Below are 20,337 nucleotides of genomic sequence, written 5' to 3' on the forward strand. Positions count from 1 at the left end.
ATCCTCTCTGGTCCGACTTCCCCGTCCTCTCCTTCCCTTCCGGTCTTGCCTCGCTCCGATCCTCGCTCTCGCTCTTCTCTTTCTGCACCAACCGAGTTTCACCTCCGTGATCGCTCTGGTTGGTCTGGTCGTTGGCCCTGGAGATGGGGCAGCGGGTGATCGGACAATCGGGAGGAGGGCGCTGTAGGTGTGCGGTACCAGGGGTGACTGCCTCCGACAGGCGGCCGGCGGCCTTGGGGTATGTGAGGTCGAGTCACTGCTGGGTCAGGGCCAAAATGCTGCGTGGTCCCGCTGCTGTCTCGTCGGGCTGTCCCCAGCGGCTCCAATTGGGGAACCGATCGATTGCGGACCGGTTTCGGCCCCGCAATTTCTCACGCTGCTATCTCCCTCGAGATTGGGCTGATCCGTGGCCAATTTCGGGCTGGTCCACTGCGGGTCTTCGGAGCTGGGTGCTCCTGTGATCACCTATGCAGCAGCCATCTTGATGATGTCTCATAAGGTAAGAATGGGTACCAAGCCATCCGCACTTGACTGACGTTTGCAGGTTTTTGACCTGTGCTTAGGACAAGTGCCATGAAGTGCTCTGAACCTCTGCTCTTCTGTCTCTCTCCCTCCCAGGCTTACCATCTTGATGATGGCTCTTTGTAGGGTGAGAGCAGGTGCAGAGCTGCCTGCATCCGACTCCCATCGAGGAAACCATGATAAACAACGACTGGTGGACAGAGGAGTGTTGCAACTTGTTGATTTCTGTGCTTTGTTAGTGATTGTATGAAAGCCATTCAGGGCATGCACATTGCAGCCAAGCTTACCGATCGACTACTATATGCATGCCCTGGCCCGAGATGCATGGTAAAAGTCTGTGCAGCTCATTTGCATCAGATTTTTTTTTGAGCATCACTTGCCATTTCCACCTCGGTAATTTTTAGAGAGGTGGAAATAGCAAGCAGTGCTTTACAGGGACTTTTGGGCATCGGCACCTTAAACTGCACTGTTACCAAATGAAGACTGTGAGGGATAGGACAGTGTTTTCCCCTCTCTCTTCTCTATTAAGAGCTGGAAAAACTGGGCTTCAGTAACATTCTGCCATCTGGAAATTCCCATGAATGTTAGGTATTTTGTTATTATATTTACCTATACACTTAAAAATATCTTTTTATTTATTCCACATAGTATAGACAAAAACAATTGGTTAACAAACCTCTAAGACAAACTGGTCAGATAAATTTCAAACCAAATTCTTCATTATGTTTCTCACTGGTTGCAGCTTATTCAACAGAGCAGCCACCTAAACATAGGTGTTTCACAGCTGTGCATTTCCCCCCATATTAGCCCCTACCACTTCCCTCCCTCCCAGCAATTCCTTCCCCAATCACACCACACACACACTCAACCCTCACAAGTCTGGCCGAACTATAGAGATCAACAAAGGCATCTCCTTCATCCAGTAAGTTCGTAGCAGTTTCTGAAAAGAAGTCCATAGATGTGTCAAACATAATGCAGCTTTAGACGGATGCTTTGGCAGTCCAATGATTTATGCACTGCCATTTTCCTCAAAGTTCATCCATACCGAAACCAGAAGTGCCTCCACTTTAGTCCACTACTTAAGTATGGTCTTGTGAACAAGAAGAAAAACAGTAAAAACAAATTTCTTTTCTGTTCTGGGCGGAAGTCTATGCTTCTCTCCCAAGTCCAATAGCTCCAACATCAATAAACTGTGCGTATGCTCAAGCAGATGACCCACCACTCATATCGCCTCTGTCCACAGGTCCAGGAGTGTCACACATTCTAAAAAGAAATGCGCTCAGGTTCTTATGCTCTGCTTAAATTTCAGACAGGTATGATCCTACCAAAGGCGCATTTCTGTCCAGTTTTCCCTAGTAATGTAAATCCTATGCAAAAGCTTAAAAAGTGTATCCTGCACGTTCATATTGGCAAGCAGCCATCTCCAGTCCTTCTAGGCAGTCAATATTGTCCTGTATCAAAATGTCTTCTGCTAAATCAATTGTCCACAGGGCTGCTAGTCTTTCCAAATATGCCACATCCCTCCCCTGATGCCTATCTTCATACCAAATAATCTTAATACAGTGCCTAGGAACTAGAAAAGGTTCAAAGAAGAGCAACCAAAATGATAGCCTAGAATGGGTGACAAAGCTGGTGGTTGGGAGGCGGGGCTAGTGTGGGAAGACATATACAGTCTGTGCTGGGGCTGGTGGTTGGGAGGAGGGACTAGTGCTGGGCAGACTTATACGGTCTGTGCCAGAGCCAGTGGTGGGTGGCAGGGATAGTGCTGGGCAGACTTATACGGTCTGTGCCAGAGCTGGTGGTTGGGAGGCAGGGTTGGTGGTTGGGAGGCGGGGATAGTGCTGGGCAGACTTATACGGTCTGTGCCAGAGCCGGTGGTGTGTGGCAGGGATAGGGCTGGCCAGACTTATACGGTCTGTGCCAGAGCTGGTGGTTGGGAGGCGGGGTTGGTGGTTGGGAGGCTTGGATAGGGCTGGCCAGACTTATACTGTCTGTGCACTGAAGAGGACAGTACAAATAAAAAACGTAGCACATATGAATTTATCTTCTTGGGCAGACTGGATGGACCGTGCAGGTCTTTTTCTGCCGTCATCTACTATGTTATGTTACTATGTTATAAAGGGGATAGAAGTCCTCTCATATGAGGAAAGATTAAAGAGAGGTTAGGGTTCTTTAGCTTGGAAAAAAGGCGGCTGAGGGGAGACATGATTGAGGTCTACAATATTGAGTGGTGCAGATTGAGTAGAAGTAAATTGATTTTTTTTACTCTTTCAAGAAGTACAAAGACTGGGGAACACTTAATGAAGTTACATGGAAATACTTTTAAAACAAATAAATATTTTTTTTCACTCAATAAATAGTTAAGCTCTTGAACTCCTTGCTGGAGGATGTGGAAACAGCAGTTGGAGTATCTGCATTTAAAAAAGGTTTGGACAATTTCCTAAAGGAAAAGTCCATAGTCTGCTATTGAGATAGACATGGGGAAGCCACTGCTTGCCCTGGGATTGGTACAATGGTATCTTGCTATTTGGGTTTCTGCCAGGTATTTATGACCTGGATTGGCCACTGTTGGAAACAGGATACTGGGCTAGATGGACCATTGGTCTGAACCAGTATAGCTATTCTTATGTTCTTATGTAAGTGTAGCAAAATCTTCATCAATATTATTTATTTTCAAGCCGTCCTGTGTATGCATTAACATATTGAAATAGAAGCAGATTTTAAGATAATGCAATAAATGATTATTAGGAATATCCCATTTCCATTTAACTTGGTCAAAAGAGGGAAAAGCCTCAAAGTCCAGTTGCAAGAGATTATATACTACTACTATTTAGCATTTTTAACCGTATGCATAACCTGGTGGCCCACAAAGTCAAACGTCAGTTCCCCATCCCTGGCTCAAAAGCTGGATTATTTGCAAGAGCCAGGAATGGTGAAATCTTAGGTGACATTTTCCAAAACTTACACCACCACCAAGCCTGCTGAATGTGTTCTGTATACTTTAATATAGTCAAGGCTTCTGATTTGAGGCTTTAATGCTAATAGACCCACTAGGTGAAAAATAAAATAGGTGTTTATTTGATAAAACCCAGTTCTTCTACTGTTTTATATACTCAATATACTCAAATAGGAATATACTCATATGGATCAAGGGTTTCCTAACCACGAGATCTTATCAAGTAAAAGCAAACTCAAACATATCACCATCATGGAGTACTGACTGCGGAGTACCCCAGGGTTCACCTCTCTCACCCATATTATTTAATCTGACGATGATCCCCTTGCTCATGCCCTACACAAGCAAAATCTTAATCCTTTTCTGTATGTGGATTATGTCACCATTTACATACCGTTCAACTCTAATCTAACAGAAATCTCTGTTGCAATAAAGACTAGTTTAAGCTTAATGGATGCCTGGCCATCGGCATTCAAACTCAACAAAGAAAAACTCACTGCCTTATTCTCACCACAAAACAAACCTCCATCCATAAAAACCTCGGAACATACTCTCCCAATACAGGACAAACTGAAGATCCTTGGAATTACTATTGACACCAACCTAACCCTGGAGAGCCAAGCCTCTGCCACCACGAAGAAAACGTTCCGTGCAATGTGGAAACTCAAATGAAACAATTCTTCCCAAGGGAAACTTTCCGTAACTTAATTCAAACAATGGTACTATCACATCTTGACTACTTAACACCGTATATGAGGGATGCAAAGAACAGATCGTAAGGAAACTCCAGACCGCGCAGAACACGGCAGCTAGATTCATTTTCGGAAAGACAAGATTTGAAAGTGCTAAACCCCTAAGCAAAATACTGCACTGGCTACCAATCAAGGAATGAATAGCCTTCAAAATTTGAACTCTGGTTCACAAAATAATCCATGGCCTGGTCCCAACCTACAGTATAATCACCAAACTTATCGACTAACCAACTAGAAACATCATCGAATCATCAAGAACGTTTCTAAACCTGCATTACCCAAACTGTAAAGGACTAAAATACAAATCAACATATGCATCCAGCTTTTCCTACATTTGCACCCAGCTTTGGAACGCATTACCTAGAAACATTAGAACTGTGAACACCCATCTAAAATTCCGAAAAGACCTCAAGACTCACCTCTTCCGGAAAGCCTACCCAGCAGACCCGAACTAATTCATGAACAATGCATCACATCTATCGAACTAAAAAATAAATACCCCTTCCACATAATCATATTACGTCATACTGTACGAATTTTACCGTTCCAGTTATAATTAAGTGTACTTCTACCGTTATCCTACTCTGTATTGCTCACTGGAAGCTGTAGTCCCACCCCCTGAGACTTATAGCCTCATTGGGATTACTTCTCTATTCGTCCCAGAGTTGTATTCTCTTTTCCGGAACCTTATCAGCTTCCTTGCACCTACTGTTACTCTAGTTTCCACTCTGTATATATTCCCAGAGTTGGTACTCTCCTCTACGGAACCTGTAAGCCAAATTGAGCCTACTGCTATGTGGGAAAATATGGGATACAAATGTATTTTTTTGTGCCCATCCACTGGTTTGCTCTGCATTCTTCCAGTCTGTTTTTGTGCCATATGACGACTTCTCAGTTGCACAAATGTATAATTTGATTCTATCATAAAACAAATCAAGTATTTGCGCCTATGTTACAAAATCCTCGAAAAATACTGAATTTTTTAAATACTCTTGAATAACCCACTAATTAGGCAGAAAACATCTAAACCTACAAAAAGTAAAAAAAAATCTAAGAATAGAAGACAACTATATTATACATTCATTTTATGACCAATACTCTCAAACATTTATTTGTTACATTTATACCCCCACACTTTCCCACCTATTTGCAGGTGAAACAAATACAGAGTGATGTTATTGTCAATGAGATAAATGTGTTACAGACATAATAGGGAATCGTAGAGGAGTTGTATAGTGTTCATAGTGTTCATTACAAATTTTGGTTTCTTTGTGTTGCTGAGTTCAGGCGTTTAAGTTGGGTCAGTAGGGTATGCCTTTTCAAACAGTGATTTCCGGAAGTTGAGGTGGTCGTACGTTGCTTTTATGGTTTTTGGTAGTGCATTCCAGAGATGCGTGCTTATATAGGAGAAGTTGGATCCATAAATTGATTTGTACTTGAGTTCTTTGCAGATAGGGTGGTAAAGATTTAGTTATGTTCGTGATGACATGGCTGAGTTTCTGGTTGGCAGGTCTATGAAGTCAATCATATATCTCAGGGCATCGCCATAGATAATTTTGTGGACCAGGGTGCAGATTTTGAAAGTAATACGTTCTTTGATTGGGAGCCAATGTAGTTTTTCTCAAAGGGGTTTGGCGCTTTCAAATCGCGATTTTCCAAATATAAGCCTGGCTGCCATGTTTTGAGCGGTCTGCAGCAATACTGATGCCTTTTATTCGGTCCCTATAAAAATGCTTTGATCCTTGTAAAGTTACCAAAAATATATTTTGATCATATATTAGGTGACTTACTGATTTTTGATGTCGCTGAAAGAATTGTTCGAAAGTCCTCCTCCCTTCTTGTGTAAAGGGACCACATCCACCCTTCCCCAATCTTCCAGAACCACTCCAGACTCAAAAGAAGCTTTGAAGAGGTCTGACAATGGAGCAACCAGAACATCTCTGAGTTCCTTAAGTACCCTCGGATGTATCCCATCAGGCCCCATCGCTTTGTCTATTTTTAGTTTAGCTAGCTCCTCTTGAGAACAGTCTTCTGAGAATTTGTTCTGGTCTACCATCCAACCAACCCTATTTGCATTTCTTTTTTGCAGTCCTACTCCCGGCTTTTCATCAGTGAACACAGAACAGAAATAATAGTTAAGCAGTTCAGCTTTATCCTTATTAGCTTTTACATAATTCCTCCCCCTCATCCTTGAGCCTTACAATGCTAATATGGACCTTCCTACAATCATTACATATCTAAAAAATGTTTTGCCCCCCAATTTTAAGGTATTGGCTATCTTTTCTTCCATTTGCATCAATGCTTTCCTAACAGCTTTTCTAGCTACTCTTAGCTTCTCCGGGTAGTTTTGCCTGTCTTCATCTTTCTGAGTCCTCTTGTAATTTAACCTTTTCTTTCCCTTACTTTTTCAGCTACTACTTTTCAACATTATAGATTAACACTACAAATGAAGATACTGGATCACCACTATGGAACATCTTTAAGAATCAAATGTTATTTAATAATGCAGATCATTGTCAAGAGATATTATGAAACAATAATATGGACTGACCTAGTGGCTTCACAATATGTACCAACAATAAAAGCAATATTTTAGTTCCCAGCCCTCTCAGGACGGAGAACTTTTTCTCAAACACTAGAATAAGTCCGACAGATATCTTGAGACCCCAGACAATATTGAAGGATACCTAGCCATAGTTTTCCTGGGCAGGTCCTGGACTGGTTTAGCAAGAGTCAAGGAAATGAAATTAATGGTTAAGAACAAATTTCGCCTTCCTTATACTGCTAGACCAGGCCAGACAAGTGGGATGCACCAAAGCTTTGGGGACTTCAGGCGGGAGGAAAACCAGACACTGATACTCATCTTCCATACTCTAAACATCCCATTTAAGCCCCAACATCTAAGGTGTCATACTGCATATAGTCTCCTGCAGTACTGCCCTGGGCTTTCCTGAAAGCAACATTCACACAAACATTCATAGGGCCTAGAACTGAGCCCTCATACAAAGCTAGACAGCCACAATACAATGGCTTCTCTAGACCACTAGATCTGCTCAATTGGTACTGATCCATGGTTCTACTATCAACCAATTGAGAACGGACGTGCTCCCTGTGCAAGACTAAACCAACTTCTATGTCCTTGCAAGCTACAAGGATAAACAAAAGAGCCATATTTTACTGAAATCAACGGACACAGCCCAACCCTAGGCTCAGACTTAGGTGCAATGGTACTGAGTAAAGAAGAAACACTAGGTCCAGAAATCTATTTGGCACAATATTAGCTATTAGCAAACTACCAAGTAGAATGATCCTAAGGCTCCTGTAAGATTCTCAACCCCATGAAACTCTGGGCAGAGCAAACTGACACCCAGAAGCCTATTGTAAGGGGAACCCAAAGACAGCAACTTTAACAATCAAAGAGGATTGCCTCTAATACCTGGCACCTGCCAAGTGAAAATGGGAGAGAGGCAGGACTGTACGAAGCATTTAAACAAGGCCTAGGAGGGATGATAAGATCTCCCTTAAACTATCCTCTGAAAGCAGGCAACAGAGATACATATGTAGGCTACCAATCTCCTTGTTGGGAAAAATTCTTGCAAGGGTTAAAATGTATGGTATATTAAAGCTCAAGCATGCAACGGACCAGACTCCAAAAGAGACCCATCAAATTAATTTTTTCCCACTAGGAAATCCCCAGCACGACAACTGAATTTATTTTGGAGTGGTTGTGCCTGGGTAGAAGAGCCTAGAAATGGTCTTGTAGGCTGTTTCCCCCCAATGCACCCTTAGAACTCTGACAGGCATGAAAAGACATCCAAAAAGACTACTAACCTGGCAAAGACCTGGAGAAGCACCTGACTTGCCATGCTAAATGGTAGATATATAGCCTTTCCAAACATCATCATTTAATATCAGAGAAAAACTAAGATGTTGGGCCCTGCACATCTTCTGCTATGTAATCTGCTCTGAAATGATTGATCTCCGCCCCCCCCCCCCCCCCCCCCATTATCCAGGAACACCGACCTAGAATTGTGCCTTTTTATTTAAGTGCTCCTCAGCCACCATGAACGTGAGGATTTCTTGCTGCTTCATATTTGGCAAGATGCTGTGAAACCACCCACCTCGTGCCTACCTATTGCCTACTCCCCTGCCAGAACTGTACTGACAAGTTCCAGGGGAGGCCCCTTGATAGCCCGCAAGGTGCTGCACCTGTCCTAACGGTCCTTAGGAGAACAGAAGAAACAACCTACTAAAGAACTGAGCAAAAGAGCAATTCAGCACTCTCCTGGAAAACAGCTCCCGTCTCCCCTAGTGGCAGAGCAAGTACAGGAATTCCTTGGGGCCACCTTCTAAAACTAAATTGAACTCATGGAAAATCAACATTAATTATTGAGCTCTCCCCTTCTCTCTCTCTTTTTCTTCAACTTTATTCCCCACAGGAAACAGAACAGGCATCCATGGAGCCTCTAACCTCTCTTTCTTTCTTTTTTTTAAACAGGCTAACTGGGGAAGATGGGATATAAAAGAACAAATAAACACTCGATGTTGGAAGGCCTGTGAGATTTGTACCAGCCAGTCATACCGAAGCAAAAGCCTGTAGGCTGAGGCTCAGGGCTATGGAGGGGAGCGAATCCCTCTGGACTGAACTATATACCATATAAAATGAGTTTGACTTGTTGGGCAGACTGGATGGACCGTTTAGGTCTTTATCTGCCATCATTTACTATGTTACTAGCTAAGACAACTTCTGGAGTCCAGCCTACAAATTAATCCCCGGGGAGTCAGGCCTATACCCAAGATAGCTCCTGCACTAGTCCAACCTGCACCATTTGCTGAAGGCAGAGAAATGCTGGCAAGTTCCAAGACTGCACCCATTCCTTATACAGATGATGATATCACTGAACTGTCAGTATTCTCTACCTTCATCTGTTAGTAGGGGCACAAACCTATTCGTTTGGACTAGTCTAGAAGGATAAGAAAATAATATTTTCTATTGCAATTATATGAGTAATAACACTAAGCATATATTTATTGGGATTTATCATCTGCTTTTATGAAAAAGATTCACTCAAGGCAGTTTACAACAAGTTTAGTTTGACACATTACATTACATTAAGATGACAAATAGTAAAATGAGCAAATGTGTGTGCCATATACAGTTGGAACAATGAGGTAACCTTACAAATAAGCAAATTAAATCCTAGTAATGGCATTATATAAATTAACATCAGCACAATAGAACAATCGTATAACAGAGATGATGTCAGAATAAACCTATTTTCTCGAGCAACTTTGACAGATGTTTGGGGGAAGCTAACTGATAGTAACATAGTGCAATGGACTAAGATCCAGGGGGAACCAGGTTCGATTCCCACTGCAGCTCCTTGTGACCCTAGACAAGTCGCTTAACCCTCCAATGCCCCATTAGGGACAGAGAAAATACCTGTACATAATAGGTAAAACTGCTTTGGTTGTACCACAGAAAGGTGGTATATCAAAATGTAGTGAGATGTAAAGGCATTAATGTTCTCAATCCAATCTTCAGAACACATCAAGTCAAAGTTTTCAGAGTATCCACAATGACTATGCATGAGATAGATTTGCATACAATGGAATTACAGAAAATACAAAAAAAAAAAAACCCACAAAGGAAAGCCAAAAGTAACAACTGAAAAACACTACTTGAGGAATTCATACACCAGCAAATACTAGTAAGAAGCAAAGGGGCACCAACTCTGTTTAAAAGAATAAATGTAAATTGATGACAGTATTAATGGAAGCCCATGTTGCAATGCAGCATGTGTCTTCAATAAAGATGGAATATTGGTGGGCAACCAAAATGCTTTTATATTGTCTGTTAACTGCAATCCTGTCAGGCTGTAGCAGTGTATACCATCTGCTAGGCAGTATGAGAAAGTCTTAGCTACTGCATTTCTTGTCCTTTTAGAAATCATTTGATATAAAGAGCTATTTGGCTGACAATGCGGTTGTGTTTTAACAGGTCAGTGCTCTTTGACAGTTCAATGTGGGCTGGGCCTGCTCATTCTTATGAGAATAGGTTTCACCCCCCAAAAAAAGTGGGGATCACAATAAATTGACTAATATAAAATGCTGATTATCACCTTTGACAGATACTGAGGATGTGCTTTAAGAATTATGTTATCTTGGAAGAACTGCAGTACCTAATCTTGCTTACATACCAGGCTGAAGTTATCACTATTAAAGATGTCCTGGTTCAGATACTTCAGGTCTGCAGATCCCTAGGGTCATATGGTTGTTATAAGAGCTGGGCTAGAACCAAACTTATATCTTATAAAACCAATGGTTTCTTTAACTGGAGATTTTATTTGGACACTAACAGATGAAGTTAAATTGATTCCCATTAATATGTATGAGAACTGCTATTGCACTTGATGCGCTTTCACTATAGACCAGAAAATGAGATGTAGAAAAAATACTGCAGCAAACTCCATGGAGACCATGTAAACAGGTTGATTTCCCTCTGACCTCACTACCTAGAGAACATCATTCATAAACCTGTATAACCTTTTAGTAGACTGAATCCTTGAAACTATTGAGATAACTTCCACTTCTCCAAAGTTGCAGAGATGCTAATAAGCACAAAACATCCTTGATGTTAGAATTTAAAAAAATTAATTTGGGGGTACAAAATATTTTCTTGATCTGATGTACTCAATGCATGAGGAAGAATTCTGCTAAATGAAACAAAGCCTTCACCAAGGGCTGATACACATGAGAAAACTATATTTGACAAGGTCATGAAAGCACTATGAGTATCTTGGAAGCCCTATCCTGTTTTACCTTTTATATAATTTAGGCATAAGCAGAAAAGGCATAGATAAAGAGTAGCCTTCTTCTCCAGTATATTTTGAAAGCAGCTGCCACTGTATTGGCCTGTTCTTTAGGAGAATAGCTGAAGCTAATTCTAGTTTTAGGAATCCCCCACTGCTGGATGATATTTTCTAGCACAGATAGCAGGTCAAGTTTGTCCAGAGTTATTTTGTGCTCCCAGAACATCCACTGCTGAAAAGAACATCTGTCGCTATATAGTCTAGTTCCAGGCTTTTAGTGCCCCTGCTGAAGAAGTCTTCATATCACTATACATTTTTCACATTCTGCTGTCTAAAAAATTCAACTCAAAATGCACTGAGCAGTCATGAGTTATTTAGGTTAAATGTCTACCAATGTTGCACAACATGATGGTGCCATTTTTGTCCATTTTTCTTGGCAAAACAGCTCAAGGTCTTCCATGTCTAGGGATCCCTGTGGACTTCAGTCTTCAAGACTTGTCACAGATTTTCAACTGGATTCATAACTGAGCTTTGACTGGGCCACTCAAGAACACTCACTTTCTTCGTGCTGAAACACTCCATTATTTCTTACTTTGTGCTTAGGATCACTATTTTTTTGTTGTTGTTACATTTGTACCCTGCGTTTTCCCACTCATGGCAGGCTCATTGCGGCTTACATGGGGCAATAGAGGGTTATGTGACTTGCCCAGAGTCACAAGGAGCTGCCTGTGCCTGAAGTGGGAATTGAACTCAGTTCCTCAGTTCCCCAGGACCAAAGTCCACCACCCTAACCACTAGGCCACTCCTCCACTCTGCTCAAAGGTGAATCTTCTCACCATTCTCAGGTCTATGGTAGAGTACAACATGTTTTCCTGCATGATCTTCCTGTATTGTACACTATCCGTCTTTTCCCTCAATCATTCTCTGTCCCCAGTGTGGCGAAACACCCCCACAACATAATGCTGCCACCATCATGCTTTACTGTAGGGACTGTTAGCAGGTTGATGAATTGTGTTTGTTGTATGCCACATACATCACTTAGCATTTAGACCAAAAAGATCTACTTTGGTCTCCTCAGACTAGAAAACATTCTCCCACATGTGCAGTTTCTCTCTAAAGTTTCTTTGCAAATGCTATGCTGTGCATCATATGACTATTCTTCAGCAGTGGCTTCCTTCTTTCCATCTTCCAATATAGGCCTTGCTTGTAGAATAATTTTGTAATTGTTTTATCATCAAAATTTTCCCTAATCTTAGAGATTTTTGTAGCCCCTTTAAAGTAATCTTAGGCCTCACAGTGACCTTCCTCTTGACTCCCTGCTATTTTGGAGGGATAGCCTAAGGCAGTCTTCTTGGACCTGCCAAATTGTTTCCACTTTATTAGGACCTGACAGTGATCCAAGGGATATTTGAACACAGTGAAGTTTTCTTATGGTCTTCACCCAAACTGTACCCTGTATAATTTTATCCTGGAGATTTCAGTACCTTTTTTGGCATCACTGTTTTTGACACATTTAGATCTTTGTTTCAAACTCACATCATGCTACACAAGCAGCTTAAGTCTTAATCCAGGAGTATTTGAATCAGCTTAGCTACAGTGAATAGACACAGAGAAGCTCTATTTAATTCAGTATGGGCCATTAAGGTAGATTCTGGAGCCATAGGTAAAATTTTAAAAAATGCACACTTATGAAATCAAGATTTTTTTGCTTTCTTATTTGTAATTACATTTTCAATTGCATTTTTTATACAGCAGAATGTGAAATACACACAAGGGTGTGAACAAACAAGGCATTATATGATCCAGTTTCTCCTCCTTTATATAGAATATGGTCATCTGAGTATCCATTTGGATCAAGACTCTTTCCTAATACTATCTTGGCAAAGGCTCCAACAGCCATGAAGATCACTCTTAGCTCTAGAAGATTCACTTGATATTTCTCTTGTTTTATTCAAATTATTTGGGTGTGATCGCATAGAACATGAGTTTCCTATACAGCTCTTGATGCATTTATAGTTAACATCAGTGTAGTAACTAAAGGATTGCTAACCCTTATAATGAGGCTGTCGCCAAGTTCTTCACCATCAGAGGAGAGGTAAACCCACCACTGTCATTCACTGATATCTGGTATAAAAGAAGGTCTCACTGAAATGTTAGCATTTGCTGAAGCAGATGCATGCAGTGGCCTTATGACCAAACAATATCACGAGTGACTGTGCCAAGGCATTTGATATGTTCATCAGAGTGTGTGGTTTCTTGATCCAGCAATCCAAACTTAGAAAGTGCCAACAATTTATGGAAAACCTCAACTTCCCCTTTATATTGATGCTTTCTAAAATAGAGCCAAAAATCCTGGATATGCTCTCTGGATCCAGGTAACTCTTGACCCTGGTGCCAACTGGATGGCATTATCACACTTAGAGCTCTTTTAATCATGAGAGCAATGCATTAAGCCCAACTACTGAGCTTGAATGTCTTGACTGTATTCCTTAGAGACTATTGGTTAGAGCTGTATGCTAAGAACAAAGGACACCATGGTTTAAATCCCAATGAGGCTCATTGTGATCTTCGTAACTCATAACTTCCAACTGTCTCAGGTACAGAGTTCTACAGACAGACTATAAGCCCTAAGGGGACATTGAAATACCTAATGTAGATAAAATGTTTTAACTCATCTTCAGCTGCTGATGTAAAGGTGTCAGCTAGATATAAACAATAAAAAAGGCAATTCCTGGAAAGCCATTTTTTTTTCTTAAAGATAACAGTTTTTCTAGGTGGTCCACTATAAAACCTCTGAAATACAGAGGTGGGAACTGTAGGAATACCTCTGCAGAGATATAAGAGGGCTAATTTAATTTGTAACTGAAAAATAAGTGGAACACAGTGACAGAACAGCCAGAGTAAGTTATACTAACAGATGAAAAAGCTTCATAAAAACTTTATTAATTAGTTGGATAGTACCGGAATATGTCTGATCGATGTCACATGTTCTCATTTTATGCCCTGATAATTTTTTAAGCTCGGGATTTTTTGTTCACTTCTGTTCCATAAACTCAGCTGCTGTAATAGCAAGTTTATATAAGACAATAAGACCACTTTGCCACTCCTCAAAACTCACTTCTGCTACAAAACATAATTATCTGATTACCTTTTCCCATTTTCAGCGAATCTCGCCCTATCCTATTCTTTCTCCACTGTCATTTTTTCAGTTTTTCTGAGTCCCCAATAGAACCCTTTTTATCTTACTACTATTTTTGCCTCCTAATGGCATCTTCTCTTCTACATCTCCTTCCCCATCAGCTTCCTTCTAGCTCCCCCCCACCCCCCACTCCATACACATGCACCAATCCCTAGAAATCTTTCTTACCTTTCCACTCACTTTCTATTCCTAAACCCTTTCGGTTAGCCTGTCTCTCCTTCACTCTTTCCTTGTTTCTTATTTTCTTCCCCCGTTGTATTCTGCCCATTTAACAATCCTCTCTGCACCCAAGTCAGATCCTGAATGCTGATGTACTCTCTCCTCCTTCTCTTACAGTTTAGCCATTGCTGTGCTGCTGAATCTGAAGCAGAATCAATCGGCTTCCTCCTTCTTGGAGTCAAGTTCAGATTCTCTGATTTTTCTGTAGTAGAAAGTAGCTACAGCAGTGTGTTTTTCTTTTGTATCCTGTAGTTCAACAGGGCCCTGGAGATCATATCAAATGAGATGCACAAGATGGAGGCATTGAATTGGGAAGTGAGGAACATTTATTCATCAGGTCCTAAGATTTTTCGGTCTGAAAAAGCCTTATTTTTAAGTTCCAAAGATTAAAACCTGTCAAACAAATGGAGTTCTTACTCTGGAGACTGGGACGGGGAAGGAGGGCTTTCAAAGGTCCCTGGTAATGCAGAAGAAACTGGCAACAATGGCTCCCGTGGAATTCCTGAAGGGATAGTGTTAGTACTTGCATCCACATTTAGATTCTAAAAAAAGCAAACAAATGAATACAATTTAGGATAGATTTTGTTAAGGTTAGCCTGAAAGAGTTATAATGTATATGTTGTAATACAGAATGCTGTACAGTGTGGCTGAAAAATTATTATGGTCTAACAATCATAGGACTATAAATAAAAATTTTTCTGCATACAGTGACCATAAATGGCAAAACAGTTTTAAAAATGTTTGATTACTATTTGCACAAAGAACAGTTTAACTGCTCTAAAATTCCACAAATCTAATCATCATCTTATTGCCTACTCTACTATCCCTCTTTAAAGTTGTGACCTATTACATCAGCAGCTCTCTCTCTCTCTCTAAACTCAGTGTCACACTGGGCAGTGCCCTTGTCAAAACTAAGCTCTGAGGGAGCGCATGACAAACTACGAAGCAGAAATGACCAGAACAAGTACTTAAGAAAAGTCTGAATGACTTAGGTAGTGCAGTAGATTGCCAAATATCTGCTAAATAAACAAGGTTAGTACCATGTATTAAAAGAGTGACCTGTACAGACCCTATCATTAAGACAAAATTCTTAAACAATTCTAGACTCTGTCTGTAGAAACCATGATCATCTCAGCTTTTTGAGTGGGACAATAAGTCTTGGCATGAGTCATACCTTGTATAGATCAAAGGAAGTAGATTTGGAAAAATCTGATCATTTAATTTCAATGCTTGCTGCTGCTTAAGCAGGGCCCTCGAACAACCAATTTCCAGGTGAAAAAACACACGCACTCCCAATATAAGTACACTTCACAAACACTTTGGCAAGACTCAGGATACAAACATCAAGCCAAAAGACAGGACAGCGGCAAAATGCTCTGTATTTATTTAAACCTGAGATACTTTCTATGACAACAATGGATCCCTGTGGTGCAAAAACAGAACTAGTCTCCTTGATTTTGAAGGTGAAGAATGTCTGCAAATACCATCGAGAACTTTTCTATCACCATATTATGATTTAGGGCCCTCAGGTCTAGAACATATCTGAAAAGTCCTTCCTCTCTCTCTCAATCCAGGAAACAGAGAGCAAAAACAAAAGCCTTGCTCTCTTAATAATGGCTCAAACATGTAAGCTTCAAAGAAAATTAGTTTCAAGCTCTGGAAAAGAGGCAACAAAGGCACAGTGTTTTCCAAAGATGAACTTTTAACCCTCGCAGACTAATGTTGAGAATCCAGCTTAATACCAGTCAAAAACCTCTATTCTTAGTTAATCTACCCCCCCCCCCCCCCCCCCCCCCCAAAAAAAAAAACCCCAAACCAAAAAAAAAACACAATTTTTAGCTTGAGACTAACAGAAGTCTTGTCCTAGCAGTCTATTACTTGCAGGGTTGAGAAGGCTCTGGAAAAGCATTCCTGGACAGAACATTCTCCCAATAAAACTCATACTAAATGTCTTGATGTTAGGGGGCAAAAGAGAAGTGGCAAAATGCCTTTAACTATATCTACCTTATTTATCTTGCTCCCAAAATTGAAAATGGCAGATCAATAAACATAGAAGTGTGAATAGTCATAGATAAGGGTCTTATCACTATCTCAAAAGTCATTCTAGAAATACCTTGTTAGATGTGCTTCACATTCCTATTGGTTTCCATAAAAAGAGTGAAATTCTAGTTTATCTTATGAGATATACAGTGAGTCCTACTTGCTCTGTCTTCCCTATTTTTGTCTATGCAAAAAACACTGAGAAAATAGGGCCCTTCAGTGATGTGCTGCCAGTTTAGCAAGGAACTCGCTTGAAAGTGACCATATACTATTAATGAGAGAACAGTTCCCTGTTCTTCTTAAAGCAATAAGGTATTAAATAAAAATGAGTAAAATTCAGGACAAAGATACTACCTTTAATATATATTAGGGCAGCAAGTTAATCGCAGTTAACTCTGCAATTAATGTATTAATGAACCATGATTAAAAAAACTTAATCACTATGTGGCATCTCCCACCTCCTCCAAAAATCTTTTATGCTCTCTTCCACTCCCAACCCCCGTCCTTGTCACAATCCGGCATCTTTCTCCCACCTGTGATGTAACATCCTCCCATGCCAGTCAATCTTAAAAGTGGTCTTCTACTGGTCTTTGGCAGCGACAGCACTGCACATACTGTCTGTGGCCTGGCCTAAAGCTTTCCCTCTGACCTGGCCCACCCATGCAGAAACATGAAGTGATGTCAGAGGAGGTGGGATGAGTCAGGGACAAAGTTTCCAAGGGAGGGAGAATATTAGTACTTCAGGGTGGGGAAGGGGGATGGGATTTGACATACCACCTTTCTGTGGTTAGGATTAAAGTGGTTTACATATTATGTGCAGGTACTTATTTTGTACCTGGGGTAATGGAGGGTTAAGTGACTTGTGCAAAGTCACAAGTAGACACAATGAAGAAAAAAGTAAATAAAAAATAAATACTTTTGTGTGATTAATCGTGATAATTTTTAATAGTCTTAATCAAAATGCAGCCCTACTTTAAACTACTACAAGCATGAAACAGATAATTAAAAACCATTAATGAAACAGCAAAGAAACATACCATAGAACAACAATAAAAAGCTGCTCCAGACTAAACAGGTTTCCTGCACAATGTACTTGCACTAGTCTATATCACTTTAGATGATCTTCCAAACATGATTATACAACACTAAAATCCTCAGAATTCTGAGATGGTGATTAATCCTGCTAACAAAGGGGGTAACTCAGTGCTCATCTATGGAGTAAAAGAAAAAAGGACCCCTTAGTGAATAAAGGTGTCACAGAGAATTTATTTGTACATCACTCTTGGGTCCCTGATTTAACCCTCCTGAAAATACCCAAGTCATCGGATCCTCCAACATTTGAATCCTTTAAGAGCACAGCTCCAAGTTACATGTGTGGTTATGCAGGTGGCAATGGCTTGGATCACTGCTCACCTTCATAAAGTTTGGTTTGAAAAAAAAGTGGCTAGATCAACTTCTACTGTTCTACAGTATTCTTTCATGGTATATTATATATATACTAGTAAAAAAGGCCCGTTTCCAAAACCAATGAAACGGGCGCTAGCATGTGGTTTTTTTGTGAGTGTGTGTATATGTGTCACAGAGTTATTTTGTGTGTGTGTGTGAGTGTGTGAGGGTGCGGTGTGTGTGCAGGTTGTTGATGTGTGTCTTTTTTTGTTTTGTTTTTTTGCTTGGGGGTTGGGGGATGTGCTGTGCTGGCAAAGTGGGTTGGATTGGTGTGTGGCTTTGAGGGTGTGTTTCTGTTGTATTGTGTGTGTGTGGTTTTGTCTGTCAAGGAGGTTTGTGGAGGGGGGTCTTTCTGTTGGTGAAATGTAAATGTGGTTGTAGGGGGTGTCAGCCTTTGTTGAGTGTTTTTTTTTTCCCATGTTTTTTTTGTGTGTTGTGCTGAGGCAGCAGTGTTGTTTTAGATGGGCGGAAGGTTGAGGAGCACGTTCTTTGTCTGTCGGTATTTTTTGGCTGTTTCAGGGCTGCTGTAGGGGAATGCTGAAAGAGAAATGTGCTGTTGGAAGCAGCGCCATCTTTTTCCATTGGGCTGGGGTTCTGGGTATCCTGGAGGTGGGTGACGGCTTGCCTGAGGACGGGGATGGTTGTTTTAAGTTGGTGGAAGGGAGAAGAGCACGGTCTCGGGCCGTCGGGGGGTGATCCGGTATGTTTGGTCCATTTCAGGCCGGCTGCAGGGGAATGCTGGAACATTTATGCGCTGCAGAAATCAGCGCCTTCTTTTTCCGGGTGCTCGGGGAATCCCCGAGGTGGGAGACAGCTTGCCTGAGGCTGGGGATGGTTGGGCACGTCCTTGGCCGCTTCGGCAAAAGGGGAAGAGGAAGGGGGTGGGGAGTTACCTGCAGCCGCCTGAGAAACCATGTATTCTTTGTTTGTTTTGTATAATTAGTTTGCATTTCTGTTGAAGGAAGAGTGGATGCCTTTCTAATGATGGAGGTGGTGCGTCGGTGTGCGGTTGTTTCGTTAGTTTGGCAGCCAGTCTCCAGCGATTCCTAGGCAGGGAAGGAGTACTCCTCCCCCTTCCTTGGTCGCTGTTTGCTGCTGGCTGGGTCGCGGGTAATCCTTCCAGCTGGGCCGCAGCTTGTCCTTGTCCCAGATGGTGACGAGCACGTTGTTTTCCGGCTCCTCTGACTCCATGTCAAGCGATCCCAAATATAGTCTGTGCTATAGGCCCTCTGGCACTCTTCAGTACTGGCATTAGGCAGTTAAAAATTCCCCCCCCCTCCCCTGGTCTATTTTTGCACATACCCACAGCAGGAATATTCTTCTCTCATTCCAGCGGTGGTTCTGTGCTCTCCGTGCTGCACAGATAATGAGCCATTCTGCTGGGGAATGCTCCTCCCTTATTGTCACGTAGTTTCCTCTGATTGGTCCGTCTTACGTTGCCTAGTGTTGCCTGGGAACGGTGTTGTGATGGTCCTTTGTGTTTCAGAATGTTGAGGGTGTTTTTTCTGATTGGTCCGTCATGTGAGGGCGGGGCAGAGAGACATGGTCAGTGTTCTGGCTTCACCACCATGAATCTATGAACCCTTCAGTGAGTGACTGAGTGACTTCAGAACGTTGTGGGTGAGTTTCATTATAGTACATATATATATTCCATGAAAGAATACTGTAGAACAGTAGATATAGATATATATATATATATAGATAGATATATAGATACAGATATACACACACCCAACATTTATATGCTCTAGTTCAGCTCTATCAGAATTAAGCCTGAACTGTTCAAGAAGTAAAAAACATACAGGACCAACATGCATACACAAGCTGCACCGGGAATTAGTCACAACTGCCACTGAGGAGTTAGACTTTGAGGGGCATAATCGAACGTTGCCGGCCAAATAGATCGCCAGCGATCTATGTTGGCAGCGGCGCTACAGCTGGCCGGAACCGTATTATCGAAAAAGATGGCCAGCCATCTTTTTTTTTGATAATACGGTTTAGCCCGGCCAAATGCCGTGGAGTTCGCCGGGTTTGAGATGGCTGGGTTTGTTTTTCAGCGATAATGGAAAGTTATGTCAGCCATCTCAAACCCCGGCCAAATTCAACGCATTTGGCCGTGGGAGGACCCAGCATTTTTAGTGCACTGACCCCCCCGACATGCCAGGACACCAACCAGCCATCCTAGGGGTCACTGCGCTGGACTTCAGAAAAGCTCCCACGTGCATAGCTCCCTTACTTTGGGAGCTGAGCCCCCCAAACCCACTACCCACAAATGTATTGCACCCACTACAATTGCTCCTGGGACGTGGCATACAGCCTCTAGGACTTATTGCTTCTGTATAACTTTGGCACACCAGTTCACACCTGAAGACTAATCTCTCTGAAAAAGTC

The 20,337-nt window shown here is 41.6% G+C and overlaps 1 protein-coding gene across 1 annotated transcript in view; it reads right to left on the reverse strand.

The window, feature by feature from the left end:
• The window catches only part of LOC115467297 (la-related protein 4B-like), a 123,891-nt gene that overhangs the window by 51,367 nt on the left and 52,187 nt on the right, over positions 1-20,337 (reverse strand). The window contains exon 4 of the mRNA XM_030199190.1: positions 14,878-15,002. Coding sequence (XP_030055050.1) covers positions 14,878-15,002 — 125 coding nt within the window. The remainder of the gene's footprint in view (positions 1-14,877; positions 15,003-20,337) is intronic.

The sequence above is a fragment of the Microcaecilia unicolor genome, chromosome 1 (assembly GCF_901765095.1).
Source record: "Microcaecilia unicolor chromosome 1, aMicUni1.1, whole genome shotgun sequence".
In the NCBI taxonomy this organism is placed as follows: domain Eukaryota; kingdom Metazoa; phylum Chordata; class Amphibia; order Gymnophiona; family Siphonopidae; genus Microcaecilia; species Microcaecilia unicolor.